At 36.8% G+C, this 24,417-nt stretch overlaps 1 protein-coding gene across 1 annotated transcript in view; it reads right to left on the bottom strand.

The window, feature by feature from the left end:
* Positions 1–925: 925 nt before the first annotated feature.
* LOC306865182 (SRC kinase signaling inhibitor 1-like) overlaps positions 926–24,417 on the bottom strand; it is a gene marked incomplete at its 3' end in the record, with an annotated part of 46,104 nt that continues 22,612 nt past the window's right edge. Inside the window, exons 4-18 of the mRNA XM_079409640.1 lie at positions 22,163–22,367; positions 20,780–21,105; positions 18,414–19,192; positions 17,222–17,305; positions 17,013–17,053; positions 14,791–14,951; positions 13,506–13,681; positions 13,276–13,406; positions 12,115–12,262; positions 11,795–12,015; positions 10,973–11,205; positions 10,182–10,470; positions 9,910–10,052; positions 8,774–8,950; positions 926–1,084 (exon numbers count right to left, since the gene is read on the bottom strand). Of these exons, the coding sequence (XP_079265766.1) occupies positions 926–1,084; positions 8,774–8,950; positions 9,910–10,052; positions 10,182–10,470; positions 10,973–11,205; positions 11,795–12,015; positions 12,115–12,262; positions 13,276–13,406; positions 13,506–13,681; positions 14,791–14,951; positions 17,013–17,053; positions 17,222–17,305; positions 18,414–19,192; positions 20,780–21,105; positions 22,163–22,367 (3,273 nt within the window). The remainder of the gene's footprint in view (positions 1,085–8,773; positions 8,951–9,909; positions 10,053–10,181; positions 10,471–10,972; positions 11,206–11,794; positions 12,016–12,114; positions 12,263–13,275; positions 13,407–13,505; positions 13,682–14,790; positions 14,952–17,012; positions 17,054–17,221; positions 17,306–18,413; positions 19,193–20,779; positions 21,106–22,162; positions 22,368–24,417) is intronic.

The following is a 24,417-nucleotide window of genomic DNA, read 5'->3' as shown; positions in this document are numbered from 1 at the left end:
TCTAAAATATTTAAGGACATTAAGGCCTGAAAAATAATCTACACAAGAACACTACAGTTTAAACATTTTGGGGTCCCTTTTTTTAACCAAATTAATACTTTTATTCATCAAGGATGCATTAAATTGATCAAAAGTGACTGTAAAGAAACTTCTTATTTTACAAACGATTCTATTGAACTTTCTATTCATAAAATAATCCTGAAAACAGAAACATATTACAGTTTCCACAAAAATATGAAGCAGCACACCTGTTTTCAACATTGATAATAATAATAAATGCTTCTCAGCATATTAGAATGATTTCTGGAGGATCATGTGACACTAAAGACTAAACAGAAAACAGCTCTTTTAATTTCTAATAATATTTCACAATATTATATTTCTTTTAGGTATTTTTGATTAAATAAATGCAGCCTTGGTGAGTAAAAGAGCCTTTTCAAGCTAACCAACCCCAAAGCTTTGGATGATAGCGTATGTGAACACTGCCTTCGCATCTGTGTACGTAACATAAATTTCAGGCCTAAATACTCTTACTTTTTCCTCCTAGAGTAGAAACAAGCTACAAATCTAGAGAGAAATTTAGCGACTGTCTTTTGGCATTGTTCCCTGGCATTGTGATACACTCTATTGTGCTGTTTTGTTGTTCTGGAAGAATAGTTCATGTAGCATGGAAGAGAAAAATACATAATCTGTGAGCATACGGGGAAATCAGAGGACTTGTGCATACTGAACCCCATCGCACAGTGGAAAACCATAACATCTGTGCAGCAACTGGGAGACGTAGCAGCTTATATGGAAGTGCGTGCTCGGCTGCAAGTGTTACAGACATTGGAGTGGACAGATGAGTTTGACTCGTTTAGTGCAGAGCAGAGGTAAAGTCAGCGAGAGCGAGCGTCAGTCGGCCGATAGCAGGGCGCAGCTATTGTTAGAAGTGGAATACCTGCTGCTGACCCTGCTGGAGCTTTGGGAATTCCTCCTGCTGTTTCCTGCTGCGGCGCTCCAGGCTGCTCTGCTGCAGGTGCCGCAGACGGGACGCGGCAGATGGCTGCACCAGTTTGGCGGAGCCCGGAGGAGTGCCTACAGGCTGAGAACCAGAGAGAACAAACGTGAATAAACAACAGCAGGCTGGGCTGGGCTGGAAAATGACCGTATTTGCTTAAGTCGTGGGACTGAGTTTGAATAATTCACGTTTGTTGGAAGAAGAGCGTCACGATGAAAGCTCTGCTCCAAAACCCAGCGAGCTGCCCAGCATCTCTGCTCCTGATGAGAATGAAGACTGTTGCACACAATTTTATGAAGAATATGTGAGAGTTGCCTTTTGTTTTTGATTGCTTTAAGGAAACATGTCACTTTTATATATCATAAACCTCCAATAAATAATAATAATAACAATAAGTATTATTATGATTATTAACAAATAATTATCATTAATATTGTCTATTAATAAATTGTTGTTGTTGTTGTTATTATTATTATTATTATTATATATAAAATTGTATTTTATTATTTACTTAATCATTAATAATTATTATCATTAATATTGTCTATTAATAAATTGTTGTTGTTGTTGTTGTCATTATTATTATTATTATTATTATTATTATATATAAAATTGTATTTTATTATTTACTTAATAATAATAATTATTATTATTATTATTAACAAATAATTATTATCATTAATATTGTCTATTAATAAATTGTTGTTGTTGTTGTCATTATTATTATTATATATAAAATTGTATTTTATTATTTACTTAATCGCTTTATTATATAATATTATCAAATAGTAAATATAAAAATATAAAGTTACAATGTGAGAAAAATAACAATAATGCAAATATTTGTATCAACTGATAGCAATAATTCATTTATTATTATTAATATTGACTATGTCACGAATCCTGACCATGCACTTCCGTTCACTAGCCACCAGAGGTCACTCGTTCACCACATGGACTCATACACAGCTGTTCACAATGATCACGCCCACACCTGAGAACCATCTCGCAATCACCATCACCCAAACACACACTATATAAACCATGGACTTCCTCAGCATCGGGGCCGAGTATTGTTAGCGTATATCACTTGCATAGCGATAGCAACTCTACAGAGCCATTATCTTAGTCTTGTCTTGCCTTGTTTATCTTGCCGTGTCTGACCCTGCCTTTGTTTCCTGGATTTACCCCTTTGCCTTGCCGTTTGGACTCTGGTCGCTCCCCGTTTGGATTATTGCTCTCGTCTCTGGATTCTCTCTCTGCCTTGCCCCTTTGGATACTGTTCGCTCATCGTTGACCCACGCTTGCTCCACGGATTGCTCTGTCTTGCCCTTGCCATACCTGTTTGCCCCTGTCTAACCCTGCCTGTTTTCTGACCATGTTTAGTAATAAAGCCTTGCATATGGATCCGCACGTCTCACGTCTCGTCAGCCCCGTAACAGAATACTCGGCCACACAAGGATCCAGCAGCTTTTCCAGAGGACATTGGCCAGGTATGGACACTGCACGACTGTTGTTAACCCTCAAGCAGGGTTTGAGACCGCTCGAGGAATACATACAGGAGTACTTAGACCTCGCCTATTTTTCTGATCTGCCAGACTATGCACTAATAGACTTTTTTTGTGAGGGCATTAATCAGCCGCTCAAATCTCAGTTAATCCGTGAGGGTCCCCGTGCGTCACTCAGTCAATTTATGGACTATGCTTTGCTGTGTGTGGGCTCTTCTTTTACTGTGGGTGTCGCGGAGGAACGCGACACCGCACTCACTCACAAAATGGCGGCAGCAACAGCACCCCTTCACGTCGTCGCTGTCAAGCCAGAGTCTGCTCACGTCGTCCCTGCCAAGCCAGAGTCTGCTCACGTCGTCCCTGCCAAGCCAGAGTCTGCTCACGTCGTCCCTGCCAAGCCAGAGTCTGCTCACGTCGTCCCTGCCAAGCCAGAGTCTGCTCACGTCGTCGCTGTCAAGCCAGAGTCTGCTCACGTCGTCGCTGTCAAGCCAGAGTCTGCTCACGTCGTCGCTGTCAAGCCAGAGTCTGCTCACGTCGTCGCTGTCAAGCCAGAGTCTGCTCACGTCGTCGCTGTCAAGCCAGAGTCTGCTCACGTCGTCGCTGTCAAGCCAGAGTCTGCTCACGTCGTCGCTGTCAAGCCAGAGTCTGCTCACGTCGTCGCTGTCAAGCCAGAGTCTGCTCACGTCGTCGCTGTCAAGCCAGAGTCTGCTCACGTCGTCGCTGTCAAGCCAGAGTCTGCTCACGTCGTCGCTGTCAAGCCAGAGTCTGCTCACGTCGTCGCTGTCAAGCCAGAGTCTGCTCACGTCGTCGCTGTCAAGCCAGAGTCTGCTCACGTCGTCGCTGTCAAGCCAGAGTCTGCTCACGCCTCCGCTGTCAAGCCAGAGTCACACCACGTCTCCGCTGTCAAGCCAGAGTCACACCACGTCTCCGCTGTCAAGCCAGAGTCACACCACGTCACAGTGCTCCAGCCAGAGTCTGTCACACCCAAGGATTTAAGGTCAGTCCTTCAAGTTCCCTGTCTGATATCCAGTGTGATGGACCCACCACTGATGTCAGTGCGAGTAGCTGGCATTCCCAGGGCCTCAACCCTGTCTGTTACAGAGACTGTTCCCCTGACCTCGGTACTTCCCGTTATGGCGGTTGCCATTTTGAGTGTGTGGGCTGCACACTGTGCTCCTGAGGCCTCTCCTGTCCACGGGTCTGCTCCAGTGCCTCCAGAGGTGGCGGCTTCCGCTGCAGAACCTCCCGAAGTGGTGGCACCCGTCCCTGAACTCGCTGTCTGCCCTGTCACGGCCACGGAGGCCGTTCCTGACCTCATGGTCTGCCCTGTCACGGCCATGGAGGCCGTTCCTGACGTCACTGTCTACCCTATCACAGCCACGGAGGCTGTTCCTGAACTCACGGTCTGCCTTGTCACGGCCACGGAGGCCGTTCCTGACCTCATGGTCTGCCCTGTCATGGCCATGGAGGCCGTTCCTGAACTTACGGTCTGCCCTGTCACGGCCACGGAGGCCGTTCTTGAACTCACTGTCTGCCCGGTCACGGCCATGGAGGCCGTTCCTGAACTCACTGTCTGCCCTGTCACGGCCATGGAGACCGTTCCTGAACTCACTGTCTGCTCTGTCACAGCCATGGAGACAGTTTCTGAACTCACTGTCTGCCCTGTCACGGCCATGGAGGCCGTTCCTGAACTCACTGTCTGCCCTGTCACGGCCATGGAGACAGTTTCTGAACTCACTGTCTGCCCTGTCACGGTCATGAAGGCCGCCCCTGAACTCACTGTCTGTTCTGTCACGGCCAAAGAGGCCGTCTGTGAGCTCTCGTCTTGTCCTGTCACGGCTAAAGAGGCCGTCTGTGAGCTCACGCCCTGTCCTGTCACGGCTAAAAACGCAATCTATGAATCCTCGTCCTGCCCTGCCACGCCCCCTGAGATCATGAATGCTCTCCCTGTATTGTCTGTCTCTGCTCTCCCTGTGTTGTCTGTCTCTGTTTCCCCCAGATCTCACACTCTGCCATGGTTTCCTGCCCAGTCTGCTTCCTGGCGAGGGTCTTCTGCTCAGGTCTGGTGGTCCTCTGCCCCGCCATGGTGGTCTTCTGCTCGGGTCTGGTGGTCATCTGCTCCGCCGTGGTGGTCTTCTACTCCGGTCTGGTGGGCTCCTGGTCCGTCTACTCCGCCCTGGTGGGCTCTTGCTCGGGTCTGGTGGTCGTCTGCCCCGCCATGGTGGTCTTCTGCTCGGGTCTGGTGGTCGTCTGCTCCGCCGTGGTGGTCTTCTACTCCGGTCTGGTGGTCATCTACTCTGCCCTGGTGGGCTCCTGGTCCGTCTGCTCCGCCCTGGTGGGCTCTTGCTCTGTCCTGGTCTCCGGTTCCGCCTGGGTGTCCTGCTCTGCCGGTTCTGCCTCAGTCCCCGGTCTTCCCACTTCCTCACGGACCTGGCCCTCCATCCCTCCCCCTGTTCCGCCTCCGCTCCACCGCCCTCCTGGACTATATAGGAGCGTCTGGAAGCCGCTCCTTGGGGGGGGGGCTATGTCACGAATCCTGACCATGCACTTCCGTTCACTAGCCACCAGAGGTCACTCGTTCACCACATGGACTCATACACAGCTGTTCACAATGATCACGCCCACACCTGAGAACCATCTCGCAATCACCATCACCCAAACACACACTATATAAACCATGGACTTCCTCAGCATCGGGGCCGAGTATTGTTAGCGTATATCACTTGCATAGCGATAGCAACTCTACAGAGCCATTATCTTAGTCTTGTCTTGTCTTGCCTTGTTTATCTTGCCGTGTCTGACCCTGCCTTTGTTTCCTGGATTTACCCCTTTGCCTTGCCGTTTGGACTCTGGTCGCTCCCCGTTTGGATTATTGCTCTCGTCTCTGGATTCTCTCTCTGCCTTGCCCCTTTGGATACTGTTCGCTCATCGTTGACCCACGCTTGCTCCACGGATTGCTCTGTCTTGCCCTTGCCATACCTGTTTGCCCCTGTCTAACCCTGCCTGTTTTCTGACCATGTTTAGTAATAAAGCCTTGCATATGGATCCGCACGTCTCACGTCTCGTCAGCCCCGTAACAGACTATTATTATTATAATTACAATTAATTGCTTAATACTCAATTGCTTTATTTCATATTATGTATTATATAAGAGATACAGTTACAATGTGAGAAATAATAATAATAATAATATAATAGTAATAATTTAATAGAAATAATTTATTAATTTATTATTAATAATATTGATTGCTATTATTAGTATCATTATTATTAATAATAATACTTAGTAATACTGCTTAATACTTAGTTGCTTTAATATTATATTCTATATATGTAATAATAAATATAAGAATAGTTAGTTACAATGTGTAATTCATTATTTATTATTATTAATACTGACTATTATTATTAATTGCTTAATACTCAATTGCTTTATTCAATATATTATATAAGAAATATAAAAATGTAGTTACCATGTGAGAAATAAACAATAATAATAATAATAATTTAATTACTATTATTATTATTAAATTATAATATTATAATAATAATTTACACTTAGTAATACTGCTTAATTCTTAATTGTTTTGCAGTTATTTAATATTATTTAATAAGAAACATAAAACAATTATTTACAATATGAGAAATAATAATATGTTATATGTGCTTTATGATATTGTTATTATTAATAGTGTAAATATGATTAACAATAGAATTAATTTATTAATATTGTTTATTATTATTACTGTTAAATAAATTATAATAACTTCATAATACTTAATTTCTTTATTTAATATTCTATAATACTGTTAAAAAAAGACATACAAAAAAATATGTGTGTTACGTTCTGTTATTGTAAGTCTATGGGATATTTTCCCCGATTTTAATGGCAGCTGGGTTACAATAATACAAAATAAAACACAAATTTATTCCACAGTGAAAATTGAAAGACAATAAATCTGTCTAATTGAAATGACACCATTTCATGTATATTTGTCTGTACTACACATGATGCCGTTAGCATAGCGTCATGATCCATTACAGTCCGGTTCGGTTGCTGCATATGTAGACAGAGACACAGTTCGCTAGGTTTTGGATCAGAGCCAAGAAACAGAAATAGAAACACTAATTGAATGAAAGAAAGAGACACAGGGAATCTCTACAGAGCAGCATGCAGCAGTAGTGTTGACTGACACCCTGCATGTGTGCGAGGAAGCTGATATTAGCACTCTTTCACACTTCTTTCATTGTGAGACATTAGTAGTACTCATCACAATACATCTCTGCAGGCTGACAAGATACACACACACATATATACAGACACAGGCTGTCCAGATATCTGATGATAACGGCCAGTTTTCTTCTTCAGACATCCTGAATTCACTGGTCAATTTCACTATAGTTTCCTGTAACGAATGGCTTGTCGATACAGTAAACAGAACGAGTGAAAATGAGGCAAGTACATAGTTAAGAAATGCTGTCGAGACCGATGAGCGGGTAAAGTCAGGAGTTCATTTAGACCGCAGTAGCTGACATGTTTTTTGTGTTGTCTGTTTGTTATTGGCTCTTGAAGGTTTTGCTTTAAAGACTTTAAGCTTGTTAAAATTGATTTGTTACCACAGTGTCACAACATTACTGTCACTGTGCAGAAGAGGCACAGCTTGACATAACAAAAGATAGAGAGAGAGAGATAGAGAGAGAGAGAGAGAGAGAGAGAGAGAGAAGAGATGGGCTTGACTGATATAACACTGTTTATTCCGTCAGCTTAGCTTCAAAAGAAAACAAGCGAACTGTCTTTTTTCAGAATGTTATATCTGTTAAAAATGACAGATATAATCATTATTTGCATGTACATTTTGCTGTTACAGAGTTGCTATTTTTTTAAACATATTAAGCTTTTTTTTTTGCTTGCTTTGAGGAAATGTGTGACTTTGCACACAAAATTATGAGCGATATCTTAAACTCCCAGTGTCTTGACCCTACCGGTATTAAGTATGGAAGCTCATTTTCACCTAAGAGTAAAAATAAAACTAATTGTGAGAAAGTTCAAATTAAGAAATAGTCACATTGTGAAACATAAAATTAATAATAATAATACATATGAGATAATATGAAATTGTATTGCTTAATATTCTATAATATATTATTAATTAAAGAGATACATTTGCAATTTTTATTTAATAATATTGAATAATTTCATAATGTACATTTATAAAAGTGTATATTTATAATATTCATAATTATTTCGAATTAAATGTATAATTATTAAATTATTATTATATACAAATAAATTATAACTATTATTACTGTAAATATGATCAACATTATACAATATTTAATGACTTAATAGTTTTAATAATATAATATATTAAACTAAATTAAATTACTAATATTCAATGTAATGTTTATTTAATAATAACAATATTAAATAAAAAAATATTGTATAATATTTAATTGCTTAATTGCTTTTATTATATTATATAATATTATAATAGTATTATCAAATATAATATATTATTAAATAAAGCAATTCAATATTAAGAAATTAAATACTATACAATAATAATATTTTATTTATTATTATATTATAAAGAGAAACATTTGCCATTTTTTAGAAACTATAAAATCTCTGAGGTGGAAACAGACTTTCACATATCACATATAACAAGTCAAGAAACACTTAAAAAGGTTAGAAAAACATGTTTAGTTCCCAATGAGTTTTTATAGCCGGGTTTCAATACCAGACCTCATTCAAGCCATCTAATAACATGCAGTAGCACAGCTGGTTAAAGACTTGAAGAGATGACAGATTAATAGGTTTTGTGTCAGAGTGCATTAGTAAGGTTCAAGAAAAACCTCAATGCCAGAAGTTAATAGGGAGGCCTGAGAGGAAGGACTGGCAGTTAACACGTTACCTCTCTCCACAGAGAGTTGCTGATCCACTGGCCTGCCCTGTCAACACTGTTAGGAGTGACCTCAGCAGGGCTTTGGGCCTCAGCAGTGACCCTCAGTCTCACTGGGGCTCTCTGAAACGCCTGTCGTGTTGGTGTGTGTGGATTAACATTGACATGTTTGGGTTTGGAGGAAAATGAACAACACATTATTTCCAAATCTGCTGTATTAAAATTTTGACAAAGCAAAAAAATGCTTTCTTGTCCATTTAGTGAATAACAGACCAATGAGTTAATGTACCTCAATGTCACGCTATATGTAGATACACACACTGCATTGTGAAAAGAATAATATCTGTATATCAGCTTTTTACCTCCAGCTCTGCCATTATCTTCTCATCTTCATCCTCATCTTCCTTCATCCCAGAAGCAGCGATGACCGGAGGTGTGGATGACGGTCGGGGCCCGTCGGTGGTCGACGGACGTCTCAGTTTGATGGGAGGCGTCTGGGATTGAGTCGGTACTTCAGCCTCCTCTCTGTTCTCCAATTTCTACAAAAATAAGACGTGTATGAAAGAGCAACCTAATAAACATCTGCAGGCACAGCAAGATATGAAGCACAAGAAATATTAACAGCTGCGGCAAATTAAAGTAAAGCTTTAATTTACAGTTAACAGCCAATCAAGTGCAAAGTACATATTAATTATTTTGTAACTGCTTTTATGAAAAGCATTTGAATTTATTACTAAGCTACTGCTCCTTGAAATATAGTTCAATTATCACCAAACTGGTTCAGATGATAAGTTTACCAAGCAGAAATGACTGCACAGAGTTTGATATTCCTTTTTGTTCAAAAGTTATGATGATGTAAATCTGATCATTTTGACCGAAAATTTTAATATATAGAAAAGAATACATGCTATATCTCGGCAAAACATAGACCTATTGAAACGAAACTTGGTACACTTCATCAGCACCATGATCTGATGGTATATGCCAAATTTGGGAACAGCACCAACTACAGGTCTTGAGATCAGTGTTCAAAAGTTATGATCATGTGAGTCTAATGATTTTGACTCAAAATTAGAATATATAAAAGAGAATAGATGCTATATCTTGACAAATTTTGATCTGTTGAAACAAAACTTGGCACACTTCATTAGCACTATGATCTGAGGTACTAGCCTAATTTTGGAACAGCACCACCTACAGGTCACGAGTTCCAGAAATGGCTATTTTTGATCGTAACTTTTGAATTTTTTTTTTTGTGTGTGTTTGTTCCTTGGGTCATGTTGAATCCATTGATACTAATTTTGCCAGGACTGGATGAATATTGCCTGTGACAGCATTCTTTTTTTTTTAATGCTTTAATGTATCCGCACAAAATTTGATACAAATAATCGACAGCATGCCCTTAACGCGCCTGAAAAATTAAAGACAGCGTCACCTAACATTTATTAGAAATAAGGCTTTTTACAAAAATGCTTAGCTTTTGAAAATTGTGGTTCACCTTCACACTCTTGTTTATGGTGATAACTTCTCCACTGCTGTTGGTCGTGAGCCCAAGACCTGATGGGAAACTTCGCCGCGGAGGAGGAGGGGGTGGAGACTTGGACAGCTTCTCTGTACGATACCGTGGCACTGTCAACTCCCCTGATCAATCAATCAAATCAATCAATAAACCTATTCATTTGTCTAATGATCAGTCAAATCATAAAACTATATAGCCAAAATCACAAGCCAGTTTCTGTAGTTCTTGGCGCAATGATAATGTAACCTCACCTGATCCCCTGCGTGGGATGCCATCTTTGCTGGGTGGTTTTGGTGGGATTTTGCTGGGCTGATGTTCAGGTGTTAAGCTAGGAGTGGAGGATGTCGAACCGGGCGCTGGGAGGGAGGACAGCTGAGGTTTTGGCGGGACAGCTGGTTTCGTGATCTGCTTGGCGGCGAAGTCCAGATCTGGAATGGCCTTCATCAGCTCAGCTTGAGTTTCCTCCAGCAGACGATTGATGTCTTGAGCGCTGAACTGAGTCAAACTGGCTCTCTTCTCCTCCCAGTCTCGCTCTGCAGCCTAAAGACACACACCCACATGTGTTTTCACGCAGAGGTTCCCAAACTTTAAATAAATCTCAACCAGGGATCTAATGCATGCTGGATTTTGAAGAGAGGAAAAGGATGAATTTAGCAAAATGATTTAAACCTTTAAAAATATTAAAATTGTAATATTAATGTAAAAGAAAAATTTTAATTTATTAGAATATATTTATAGTACTTTTAAAACTTTCATGTCTGGAAATCACCATAAAAAACAGTCCCACCTCAAAAGATTTATACTGTATACCATATATTATTTTAATAATTTATTATTGTTATTGTTAGTAGTAGTAGTAGTATTCAAGCAAGAATCTTACATTTATAAACTACTAAATATTAAATATAAACTATTAATTTAATAAAATAATATTTTTGTACTTAAACCCTCAAAAATACTTGTCTGTCAGCCTTCGGTAAATATTCACATCCTTTCTGACATCTGTGAAAACACAAATATGAAACTTAAGTGTGTTCATTACCAGTCGGACCTCCACAGACACTCCTTTGTCAGATTCTCTGCGTGCGGGCAGGTCTTCCAAGCCACTGGTCTTCATTGGACCTGTGGAGGTGCCGTCCAGTTCAGGCATGATGGGATCTGTTGCCCCGGCTCCTGCCAGCCAGTTACCCAGTGTGGTGCTGCCAGGAATACCACAGCTGCTCATACTGGCACCAACAGTGGAGCCGAGCACATTAGACAGACTAGTGGTGCCTCCTAAAATCAATAAATCAATGAATCAGTTATCCAGCGTGCATCAACCAATAAATGTTCCCAAAGCTTATTTTGTAAATATATCAGTTAAAGGAATAGTTCACCATTAAAATGTGCTGTAAATTTACTCACCCTTGGCCATTCAAGATGAGTTTGTTTTTTCAACAGAACAGATTTGGAGAAATGTAGCATTACATCACTTGCTCACCAATGGATCCTCTGCAGTGAATGGGTGCCGTCAGAATGAGAGTCCAAACAGCTCATAAAAACATCACAATAATCCACACCACTCCAGTCCATCAATTAACATCTTATGAAGAGAAAAGCTGCATGTTTGTAAGAAACAAATAATAATAATTGATGGACTGGAGTGGTGTGGTGTGGATTATTGTGATGTTTTTATCAGCTGTTTGGACTCTCATTCTGATGGCACCCATTCACTGCAGAGGATCCATTTCTCCAAATCTGTTCTGATGAAGAAACAAACTCATCTACATCTTTGATGACCTGAGGGTGAGTAAATTTTCATTTTTGGGTGAACTAGTCCTTAAATAAATCAACACGTCAAATAGAATGTAAAACTGGTGTTTACCTATACTAGACACACTCGTCAGGCCAGAATTTGTGGTATTAGTGTCCAGGGAGGCAGAAAGAGTGGCAGTGGCCGATAAGGTGCCCCCGAGGTCGGGCAGATTTAGAGAAGGGCTGTTGAGAATATCTAGATCAGAGCTCCTGCTGAAGTCAGCGTCACTCGCGCTGGAAACTGAACTACTGAAGTCATCGGGTGTCCTCCACACACCTTCTGATACCTGCCTGTACACAAACACACACTGAGGAATGCTTTAGGCATGGCACTAGAGAACGTATCCGAACAGGAGTGAATGTTTACGTGTTTATGTGTGTGTGTGTTACCTTCGTAGTAGAGCGAGTGTATTGGTGATGTTTCTGCAGCGTTTCAACAGGGCCTCCAGTCTGAGCGGTTCCTCTTTCAAAAACTTGACGGCTTCCACCTCCACCCTCAACACCACGCGCATCTTACTTTGTAAAGTGGGGAACTGATCTAAACACATAAATTGTACAACATTATACATAGATTTAGCTTATAGTTGAGTTATAGAGATTTCCACATTTTCAAAAACAAACAAACATGTTGACTACAGAACACTGCACAAAACAACTATGCACTAATTATGTACTGAGCAAAGGTGCAACATCGCTATGGTGTAGTGATTACAGAGCAAGACCAATGTAGTCCAATAAAGAGCGAATGAGTCTCATGAGGCCTTTTTTTAGATAAACAAATTTATATCGCATAACCAAAGCAGTTTGATTCCTAAACAAATGTCTCTAATGAGATGGTTCTTTTTAGTGAATCAAAATATATAACACAACCAGTGTAATCCAACTCCTAAAATTTATAAAAAAACAAAAAAAACATACAGCACGATCAGTGAAGTCTGATTCCTGAACTAATGACTCTCGTAAATTGGTTCTTTTTAGTGAATCAAAAACATACAACACAACCTGTACCGTTTGACTCATGAACAAATGACTCTTAGGAGTCGGCACTTTTCATAGAATCAAAAACATGCAGGACAACAAGTATAGTCCAATTCCTGAAAGAATGACTCTTATGAGTCGGTTCTTTTTAATGAATCAAAAACGGATTACAGCACAACCAGTATCTAATCTGACTCTTGAACCAATGACTTGTATGAGCCAGCCCTTTATAGTAAATTAGAAATGTACAATGCAATCAATATAGACTAACTCATGAACGTTTCTTTTTAGTAAATCAAAAATGTATACAGCTCAACTAGTGCAATCTGAATCCCCAATGAATGACTCCAATTAGCCTGTGAATCAATAGTTACAGACTAATTGTTCATTACAACTGTACATTACAAATTTTGTGTAAACAAACTAACAAACAAACTATCATCTGATGATGGATTATTATTATTATCCATTTATTTATTTATTTAAAATAATCATTCCTTAAAAGTTTTAAAATATGCATTAACGGTCAGTAGCATGAACGGTATACTGTGTGCAGATTTATCATTCACTCACTCTTCAGGTCAGTGACGGTCTCTCCAAGTCTCCTGAGCTCCAGAGTCTTCTGTTCTATTTCCTGTTCGGTCACCAGGTGATGGTTAAGCCCCGCCCCCGTCCTCATCTCCTCTACTGAGCGCTCGAGATCACTGGACACACAAGGGAACACATCACATCCAACACAAATCGAATGCGGCACTGTTTTTCAGCATGTGTTCTCATTTAGAGGCGTAAGTGCTTTAGCTCACTGTAGCTGTTGTATAATAAGTTCTTCTTCATTAAGATAGCGTAGCCTCTCCTCCTCAACGAGAAGACGCTGCCGCTGTAATGGATCTTCTTGTGTGCGAGACGCCTCGATCAGACACATCCCCAAATCAGACTCCGTCTGCCTCAGTAACGCCTGAACAGAGCCCTGATTCTGCAACTGTAAGACACACAGATATACAAACCTGGATATATGAATACAATATTATTAGATATGAACTGAAAGAATGGATACATTAAAATGTAATTATGTTTTTCATACAGTAAACATTTCCCATGCAATTGGCTGTCAAGCTCCAAAAACATAAAAATGTATTATTTATGTGTTATTTCCCTAGTCTTCTGAAGCCATTTCATAGCTTTGTGTGAATAAAATAACTTATTTCTCTAAGGCATTATTTATAATCATTTTACCCCAATGAATATGTCATAAGTTAGAAGTTTTGCTATTCATCAAGCAATATTTTTTCATTCCCACATGTGCACAAGATTAAATACACAGGGGTTGTTTTCTAAACCTTCCAGCTGAAATATAAAATATTACCACTCAGCTGTTCCCAAAATAATACACACTAGTGCACAATTAATTATAATAAATAAACAATATATCATATACAAAAATACATATTATTATATTTATATAATTAATGTACTATATACATTCTATGTAATATATCAATTTTATATATTTTATAAATTAATATATATTTAAGTAATGTAATATTATAAATTATAATACATAAATATTTAAAATAAATATAAATATTAAATATCAAATATTAAAGTCAATGTGTAAATAAGAATATATTTTCATATAGATTAATTTATTATACATTTCAAATATATATATATATATATATATATATATGATTATTTATTTGAAATATATAATAAATTAATAAATTCAACTATATGAAAATATATTCTCATTTACATAATATAAAGTAAATAAATATATTTAAACAGATATTTACATTTAACATAATAATAATAATGACATATTGTCATTAAAATACATAAATGATTAAAATAAATATAAATATTATTTAATGAATATAAAAAATAAATATGTAAACAAATATATTTATATTAATGCATTTATTATAAATTTCAAATAAAAATAATTGAGTAATATATACATAATTAAAATGAATAAAAATACAATATAATGTCAGAGTTGATATACATCATAATATCTATCTATATAAATACACAGCAGTTTTTAGAACTTGCATGAGCCTTACAAATGCACAAAACACACACACACACCTGTAACTGGCGCAGTTGTGTCAGCTGTTTGCGCAGTTCAGCTGTGTGCAGCTGCAGGTCAGTCAGGTGCAGATGCATTTGGGAACGGGACATCGCTATTGGCTGAGAGGCTGCAGTGGGCGGAGGCGGCATCAGGGCCAGAGGAGCAGACGGCGATGACACTAACAATCCACAGGAGCAGAAGTCATACATAAAACATTTAACTCACAAAAAAACACATGCAGTTTCATTTAAAATAAGTGAAATCTGATTATCCATAAGCCTGTTAGTCATTCTGCTAATCTATTTAAATCTTTCTGAAAATATCTCATTTCCATATTCACCACAAAACAACAACAAAAGGCTTTTGATTCTGTCTTGATTCAGACATTGTAAGTCACATCCAAAAACAAACCCAGCACAACTTAGTACATCTACATGACTTTTTATATTCATGCAACATACATTCAAATTCAGACCCTTATGTTTGCATATACATTCACACTGATAGAATCTCAGAAACAGACTCTGATGTCCTTATTTGGTCATTTTAAGAACTGGAAAAGGAAGACAAAACATTCGAGTACACTGACATTCAAGTGTTAGTGGGAATTTCCATACAACAAAAACATTCGGGAAGAATCCATAGGACAGACATATATATCCAGTGCCTATAAAAGCGAACTCCTCATTGGACCTTTTGTGTTACATGAATCATTATGTATTTAACTCAGGATTTTGCTGTTTATCAACACAAAGTGCTCTGCAATCTTCAATAACACATATCAAATTAATTAAATGCAAAAGTCAAAGGATGTGAATACTTTTTATAGACACTGTATATACATAAACAGACGGTTTTCAAAGTCCAGGATCTGAGATCCCTCAATACAAACATTCTGTACACACTCCTGACGCAAAATTGCACATATCGCAATGCAAAACAATCTGTAATGCAACACACGAGGGGAAACCGAGAAAGTGACAGACAACCAGACATGAAGTAATATACCTTTTTGTTTTCTAAACCTTCCAGCTGAAATATAAAATATCACCAGTTAACTGTCCCCAAAATGATACATACTAGTGCACAAGAAATTAGAATAAATAAATAAATGCACATATTATAAAATAATAATAATAATAATAATAATAATGGAAAATGTATCACTATAAATTATAATAAATAAAATATATTTAAAATAATAATTATTAGATTAAATTCAAATGCATAAATAATGAAAATAAATATTAAATAATCAATAGAAAAAACAATATATACTGTATATTATATATATTTTAATTATAATGTTAATTAAAATGCATCCAAATAAATATTATTAAAAAATAATAAATATAAAATAATAATAAATAATAAAACAAATAATGTATCAGATGTATCATAAATTATAATAAAATATCTAAATATAAATAAGAAATATTCAAATAAAATATCCAAATAAATAATAAAGAAATATGTAACATAACATAAATAATATAATATAATATAGTAGCTTATTAACATGCACATCTTACATGAATTAGTGCATTGTGATGTGTCTGCGGCATTAGCAAGAATTCTGTTCATTTACATTACTGACACTCAAATCATGAACTCAGTCATGGACTACAGCCGTACAACACAAACAAACATTAGCTAATATAAACCAATCCAAATGAGCTTCATTTTAAGATCATACTGTGGTCCTCGAGGACTTGGCCTGCCTGCTTCTATCATTTAGACAAACATCCTTCAGTGCGGCACACAGTCGTGTCTTATTATCACCATGCATGATTCACTCATTTAATGACCTGTTAATTGATACGCCTACTCTGCATCACTTAATTGTTCTTGTGAACATAATTAGTTTAGTAACAGCTATTCTGAAGCACAAACAGTTCAGGCTTTGTTGGAACATCACCGTCACCTCTTCATATCAATAAGATTATTCTATTAACCTCATGTATTAGCATTAATTTCATGGGCCTATGTTTAATTGTATTCATTTTGATTGTGTTTGTTAGTAAAGTAAATAATGCGGACAAAACTACAGGTGACAGCACAATTTGTCATTCATTTTTATTATATATCCGTCAGAAAGGGTGTATTTAAAACTAGGTTTTTTAATGTGACGGTCTGTAGTGCATGTAATAAAATGTCTTCATATTTGAAACTTTTTTAACTATATTTCCCAGAAGTGCTTAAGCTACATTCAAACACACTTAAACCGTATGGTACTCACTCTCCGGTGCAGAGCAGTCGCTCGCTGTTTCTGCTTTCTCACTGCAAGACAAACACAGGAAACATGAAGGACAAACTCCATTTACATGCTTATAGAAGTTGCATGGATGTGCATTAAAAATAACATTAAAATTAATGTTGAGGGATCCAAAAGTCATTCAGGTTTAATATGATATTCAATAGTATTGGACTCAAGCTGAGATTTCTTACGGGCTGTCTGGTCCTCGGGTCAAAACACTCTGAACCAGTCCGGTTAAACTGGCTATCTGCTTCTCCATGGCCTCCATTCGCTCTCTAAAAACCACAAAATACCATTAAACACATCAACAACAAGCTTTAGTGTTCATCCAAAAAGTGCAGAGAATGTGTACATTCTCTCATAATACTAAAAAAAAAATTATATATAATAAAAATTAGGATTGTCAAACAATAACAAAAATTAAGGTTATTAATAATATATATATACATATTTATTATAAATATAAATATTTAATATATAAATATAATTATTCTTAAATATAATAATGCATATGTATTTATATATACATAATAAATATACACAGTACACACTCATATATTATGTAAACAAACTTTTATTTGGATGCGATTAATCTTTTGACAGCCCTAAAATACATATTATTATAAATAATAATAAATAAAATATGTCAGATTTATTCATTTTAAATTATTGTAAATATTAAATAGTATTATATATTATATATATATAAATATATGATTAAAATATAATATTTCTTATAGATTATAATACATATTTGAAATAAATATTAATATTAAATAAAATATCTAAAAATAACATTTATAATATTTATAAATTATAATAAATAATTAAAAATATAGAAATATTCAAATAAATAATGTATTAAATATAATATAATATATATATGAGATTTATTCATGCATACAAAAAACTATAAAAAAGTTTGACTAAAAAAACTAAAAAATATTTGCATTTGCTCACAAATCTTTTGCAGTGGGAAGAAAAACTATATTTCTTTTGAGTTCTCTTGCAAAACTTTTGAGGTCGCCTGAAAAAACTGCATTTGTTCTCGTAAAACTTTTGAAAAAATTCTGTCATCACTCACCAACAAGTTGTTCCAAATCTATACAAGTTTCTATCTTCTTCAAAAAATTATATTTTGAAGAATGTGAGTAACCAAACAGTTGACAGTAGCTACTGACTTCCATCGCATCGGGAAAAAAAATATGTCAAAAGTCAATGGCTACCGTTAACTTTTTGGTTACCAAAATTCTTCAAAATATCTTCTTTTGTGCTCAACAGAAGAAAGAAACAGGTTTGGAACAACATGAGGGTGAGTAAATGATGACAGAATTTTCATTTTTGGGTGAACTGTCCCTTTAAGGAGAGACAACCTGGTCTCACCTGGTCTCTTCGTTACCAGGTAATGTTGAGCCGTACACTGGCATCGGCCCTCCATCTCCTCCGGGGCCCCCAAGCATGCATATCTGTTCCAGAGGTGCCCCTCCTGGACGATTCTTGGGACTCTCTATGTACACAGTGCCATCTTTACGAAACCCATGTCTCCCTGGGGACCCTCGTCCTGGGTGGCTCCCATACGGATCCCTGCCATCAGACAGTTTTTGAGGTGAGGCAGGAGGTAAGGTGCGGAAACCCATTGTAGCATACGGATCTGCATATATAGGACCGCCAGGCCTGTAGAGGGCGCCATCGAGCTCACATTGCAATGCCGCGGCAGGGTAGCCACCAATAGAGCGCACAGATCCGCGGCGGTACGCCAGAGCCTGTGGCGAAGCCACACTGAGCCGAGGATCCTGGACTAGCGAATAAGGGTCTGCGTATATCGCTTCGTTTTTTAACAATACAACGCTTTTCGAGGACGATGCAATTTCCTCGTCCGGTTTTACATCACGCCGTTCTAGAATGGCACTTGGGGAGGGGCAATATGCAGGGTGGGTGTGGCCAGACTGTTGGGGGGCGTGGCCTCCATGGTGGGCGTGGTGTTGCTGATAGGGGTGGAGCTGAGGCGATGGATGGGGTCCGGCGTAAGAGGAAGGACGCCCACCCGTGTAAGACAGACGCGATTGCGAGCGTGACGGAGATCCAGAAGGAGAAGAGGAAGACGGGAGTGTGTTTAACCGCCGCGTGGGAGACGATTCCCTCGAGGTGTACACCAGCTCTCTCTGGAGGAGAGAGGAAGAAGTCAGGAGAAGTTAAATGCACATGACATATGACAAGAAAGATTCATAGTATAAGAACAGAACTGCGCTATTGCATGTTTTCTGTCATTTACACACACAATATAGATGTGAGGAAGGGATTGGATGTGTTCTTCATTATTATCATCTAGTAGAAAAACAATTTCAAATTTCTTAAAGCCTGGAAATAGTTTAACTGTACACAATAATTTAAAAGTTTGGGGTCAGTAAAAATTGTATGTTTTAGAAAAGACTCTTTTGCTCACCAAGGCTACATTTATTTGATCAAAAATACAGTAAAAACTGAAATATTGTGAAAAATGATTACAATTTAACATAACTGTTTTCTATATGAATATATTTTTTAAAGTAATTTATTTCCTGTGACCAAAGCTGAATTTTGCATCCGTGCCGAATTAAAATATTAATTTATTTCCAAATAAATAAATAAAAACATCTTTCTGAACCCAAACTTTTGTTTGGTAGTATAAGTTCTTATGTAACAGGGGGAAACATATAATATTTCATCAATTTTATGCATACTAGAAAATATATATTATTTTGTTTATATGGTAAAAAAAAATATATGGATCACCTTACTTTTTAGTGAATTTATATTATATTTAAAAATGGTTATTTTTCTGTAAAATAGTGTACAAATATTATTGTAAGGTAAAAAGCATGAATTATCTTTTTATAAATTATAATTTGTGGAAAGAGGGCATATCTAAAATGACTGTATATTTATGTATATATATGTGTGTGTGTGTGCGTGTGTGTACATACAGTGGTGTGAAAAAGTGTTGGTCCCTTTCCTGATTTTTAATTTTTTTGCATGTTTGTCACACTTTAATGTTTCAGATCAAACAAATGTAAATATTAATCAAAGATAACACAGTAGTAAACACAATGTGGGTTTGGATTTTGTTTTCCCTTCGTAATAAAAAAACTTCATTCAAAAACTGCATATTGTGTTTACTTGTGTTATCTTTGATTAATATTTACATTTGTTTGATCTGAAACATTAAAGTGGGACAAACATGCAAAAAAATAAAAAAATCAGGAAGGGGGCCAACACTTTTTAACACCACTGTATATATATATATATACACATACACACTTACAGATATATAATGATGTGAATTTACATTATATTTAACAAAATGTTATTTTACTGTAAAAGAGTGTAAAAATGTCATTTTATGGAAAAAGCATTATGTTTTTCCATTATCTTAATTATCTTTGAATTAATTATAATTTAGGGAGGAAATGTATATCTAAAATGATAATGCATGCACTTTTACAGTAATACAGTAAAATTATATTTTATTCAATGTATGAACTACTGTACAGTTTAAAGTGAAAACCAAGAGAGCATAATCCATCTGATTATTATTTTATTATTATTAATTTAAATAATTTATGAATAATTCTTTAAAAATTGGAATAATACAATAGTTATGTTTCTTTTTTGTTATTAGTTACTGACATTCAGGTGTTTTATTTGACATAAAATAGATGATTAAATGTGTGTTACACAGCTAGCGGTTGTAACCAGGTGTGTTGACTCACCCGCAGGTCTCCGTTGGCGATATGTGCGTGGTGTACAGGGTGGGCCGTGTGTTGAGCATTGTAGTGTGTGTCTCGTATCGGAGCCTCTCTGCAGTAAATCTTGATGAGACACCGGTCGTGGATGTCACGAGGGTCCTCCAGCTCATAGAAGATGTTGCGAGCCTCATCCTTGATGAGCAGAGCCGTGCCGGGCGAACGCAACGCGCCCATCGTCAGTTTCTGAGGGAACATGTGCACGATGAGGGCGTGAAGCGTCTCCATGCTGGTCAGCTCATGAGTGATGTGCACCCGCCGCGTCTCGTCACCGAACTGCAAGAACAGCACCGCTATAAAGAAACAAAAAATTTATTTAGTTGATATTTGATATGCAATACAACAGTAAAATGGTATAAAAGTGTAGTTATACAAACAGTGAAACATACTCTTGCAGCTATACAAAATATTGAACGCTGCCTGTCCAATCAAATTAGTGAACCAGAACTAACTGTATATAATTGAATTAGTCAGACTCAGTCTGAATGGTTGCATAACTGCTAAGAGTGTAAAAACTCCTTCCCTGATTCACCCAGAGCATTCATTGAAATTAAGCTGCAAAATTGACTCATGCAGGGAAATAAATCTATAGTTATGTAGATGCTTATCTTACACTGCATTCAAAGTTCATATTTTTATCAGTTCATGCACTCTCTGGGACTCAAACCCATGACACTGATGTTGCAAGCGCAATAATCTAAGGTTTGAGCTACAGGAATGTAGATGTATTTCAATTGTAGGACAAATTTCTATATATATATTTTTTTAATTAATAATTTTTTTCAGCAACGATGCATTAAATTGATATTTATAATTTAATAAAAAAGATTTTTCTTTTTCAAATAAATGCTGTTCTTTTGAACTTTCTATTCATCAAAGAATCCAGAAAATCACCGTTTGTACAAAATATTAAGCAGAAATCAGTTATCAGCATTGATAATAATAATAAGACTACAGTAATGATGCTGAATATATATATATATATATATATATACAGTATACACACACACTTCAATAAATCTATATAAATAAAAACTCTAATATCATCTGATTTAAAACACTTGTTAAAATATTACTTTTTGAACACGTGAACATACCAATATTTACATGGAAAAAAGCTATCTTCAGTATTTAGCATCATGGTCCTTTCTGAAGATTGTAATCTACGCCCAATATGGAGGTTAGCCAATCAAAACAGAGGTTATTTATATAGAAGTATAAAAGCTTCATGAGCAACAAAGCCAGGTCAAATAGAGAGGGCAAAACTAAATTAATCTAATGTCTAAATTAATGAAATGTAGCACGAAAGCTTGACTAACACTAACAGTAGGAAGAGTTGAAGTGTCATACCTGGCGCTCTCAGTTTAGCCTGGCTGGGCGATCGTGCCAGTGGAAGACTCTGTCTGAGGATGTTGGAGCGACTGAAGCCCAGCGGCAGCTCGGCGTCGGCCATGCTTTCCAAACTCTCCGCAGACGCATAACACAGTCGCCCTCCTGCCTGCTCGCCCAGAGACTGCTGCTGCTGCAGCCCCGCAGCGCCGCGTGGAGTCCGCGCCTGCAGGAGACCGACGGAGACAGACAGAGACAGACGGATCAGTGTGTGTGTGTGTGTGTGTGTGTGAGGGAGGGAGGGAACGCTCTCTCTAATTGCCCGTATTGCAGGAGTCGCAGTTTTGCAAGGTTAATGAAACCCCTGTGATGGGAAGGCAAAGGAGCGCCTAGGGAAAATTAGGATGTGCGTGCGTGCGTCTTGTGTGTGTGTGTGTGTGTGTGCTGCAGCACCCCCTGTTTTTTTCCCGGGGCAACAGTAAACTGTTGTGAATAATAATAATAAAAAATATATATATAGGCTATATATATATATATATATATATATATATATATATATATATATATATATATTATATACTGTATATTTATACTTGATTATTTGGGATTTGACTATGAAAAGAGATTTGATTATGTTTGAGTTTTGAGTAATCAATAATTCAAATCAAATCACGATGTGTATTATTAACCAATCAGATTTATTGTTGCCGATTACAATAAATGCCGTGTGATTTTTGCTCATAAACGTAAGAGTAAAATATCATTTGGAACTGTAAAGGTCTACTTTTATTTGCGTGCATTCACCATATCAACGTTGTGCTTTTATAAAATAGGAAAACAGAGAATGCGCTTTCTGCCGGTCTTGAACACGAGCGCTTCAATGATGAAACTGGCTCACATGTGATAAATATATCTATAGAAAGCTTTAAATTACTACTTTAAAACGAAATAATTCAAAGCAAAGCAAAAACTCTTCATTAGGCTATGTAATCCGTTAAGATGCATATATTTCTCTCGTTCAATGAGGAGATGGCAAAAATATCACCGTCTAAAATATAAAAATAAGGGAAAGCCTAAAACAGGCCCGATTATAATTTGCGTTTTATTTTATAATTGTATTCAATAATAATAATAATAATAATAAAAGTATGTAAATCTTTGTCCTTGAAATTTAAAGGATTTGCTGCGACGCAATAGGCCTATGTGAATTATTTATCTTTTTAATCCATGCAGAAAATGCTTTAAAATGACTTTATTGCATTCTCAAATCATGCTGATAACATGATCATGTGAGCTCGACTGCTGCTGTCTCTGAAGCAAAAGAAGACAAAGCACATTAGACATCCTCAAATTCATGTCGATTTTGCAATTTAGCTTTTCATTTAAAGTGTTATTATTGTTAAAAAATCTGATGTCAGTAAGGTTTTTGAAAGGTCTCATGTTCATCAAGGATGCAGCTATTTGATAAAACATATACTAAAAATGGTAGTGAAATATTTCATTTGAAATTAAATGTTTTTTATTTTATTTGATAATTGTAATTTATTCCTGTGATTACTCCAGTCTTCATGATCCTTCAGAAATCCTTAAAATATGCTGATTTGCTGCACAAGAAACATTTTATTATTATAAGTGTTGAAAATAGTTATGGTGCTTTATGTTTTTGTGGAAACTGATACATTTTGTATTCTTTGACAAATAGAAAGTTCAAAAGAACAGCATTTATTTGAAATAGAAACCTTTTGTAACATTATTAAATGCCATTTTTGATCAGATAAATCAAATAAATCGACCTGACCCCAAACCTTTGAACAGTAGTGCATGTATTGACAAAGACATATCTGTTTAAAATACCCATTCAATATTGATATATTTCTAAATATTTAAAATAAAACAATATATTCTCAATCGCCATAATTAAAATAGAGCTAAATTTATAATGTATAATACAAAAAAGTCAGTATGATGTTCGAGAGGTTTCCTAAACAAACCAAAATGTCAAACGGTTTATCAGATAGAGGAAAACTACATGCAAACACTCAATTTTTACAACTTTTCAAAGGAATTTTTTCTACTCACACCAATATCTGCTTTCTTTAAATCTCAGTACAGCACATGTGGATGTCAGAGATGTGGCAGTGTGTAAAAGAAAAAGTTTGCAACCTCTTAACCTGATCACAATGCACCTCTGATTGGCTAATAGGTTTTGATTGACATGCATTCTAGCCAATCAGAATGCATGTAGACTTGATAGACAGGACAGATGTTTGCAGCTG

Source organism: Barbus barbus (genome assembly GCF_936440315.1).
Source record: "Barbus barbus genome assembly, chromosome: 46".
Classification (NCBI taxonomy): Eukaryota; Metazoa; Chordata; class Actinopteri; order Cypriniformes; family Cyprinidae; genus Barbus; species Barbus barbus.
Note: the sequence above shows the minus strand (reverse complement) of the source record. Positions and strands in the feature narration are given on the sequence as shown.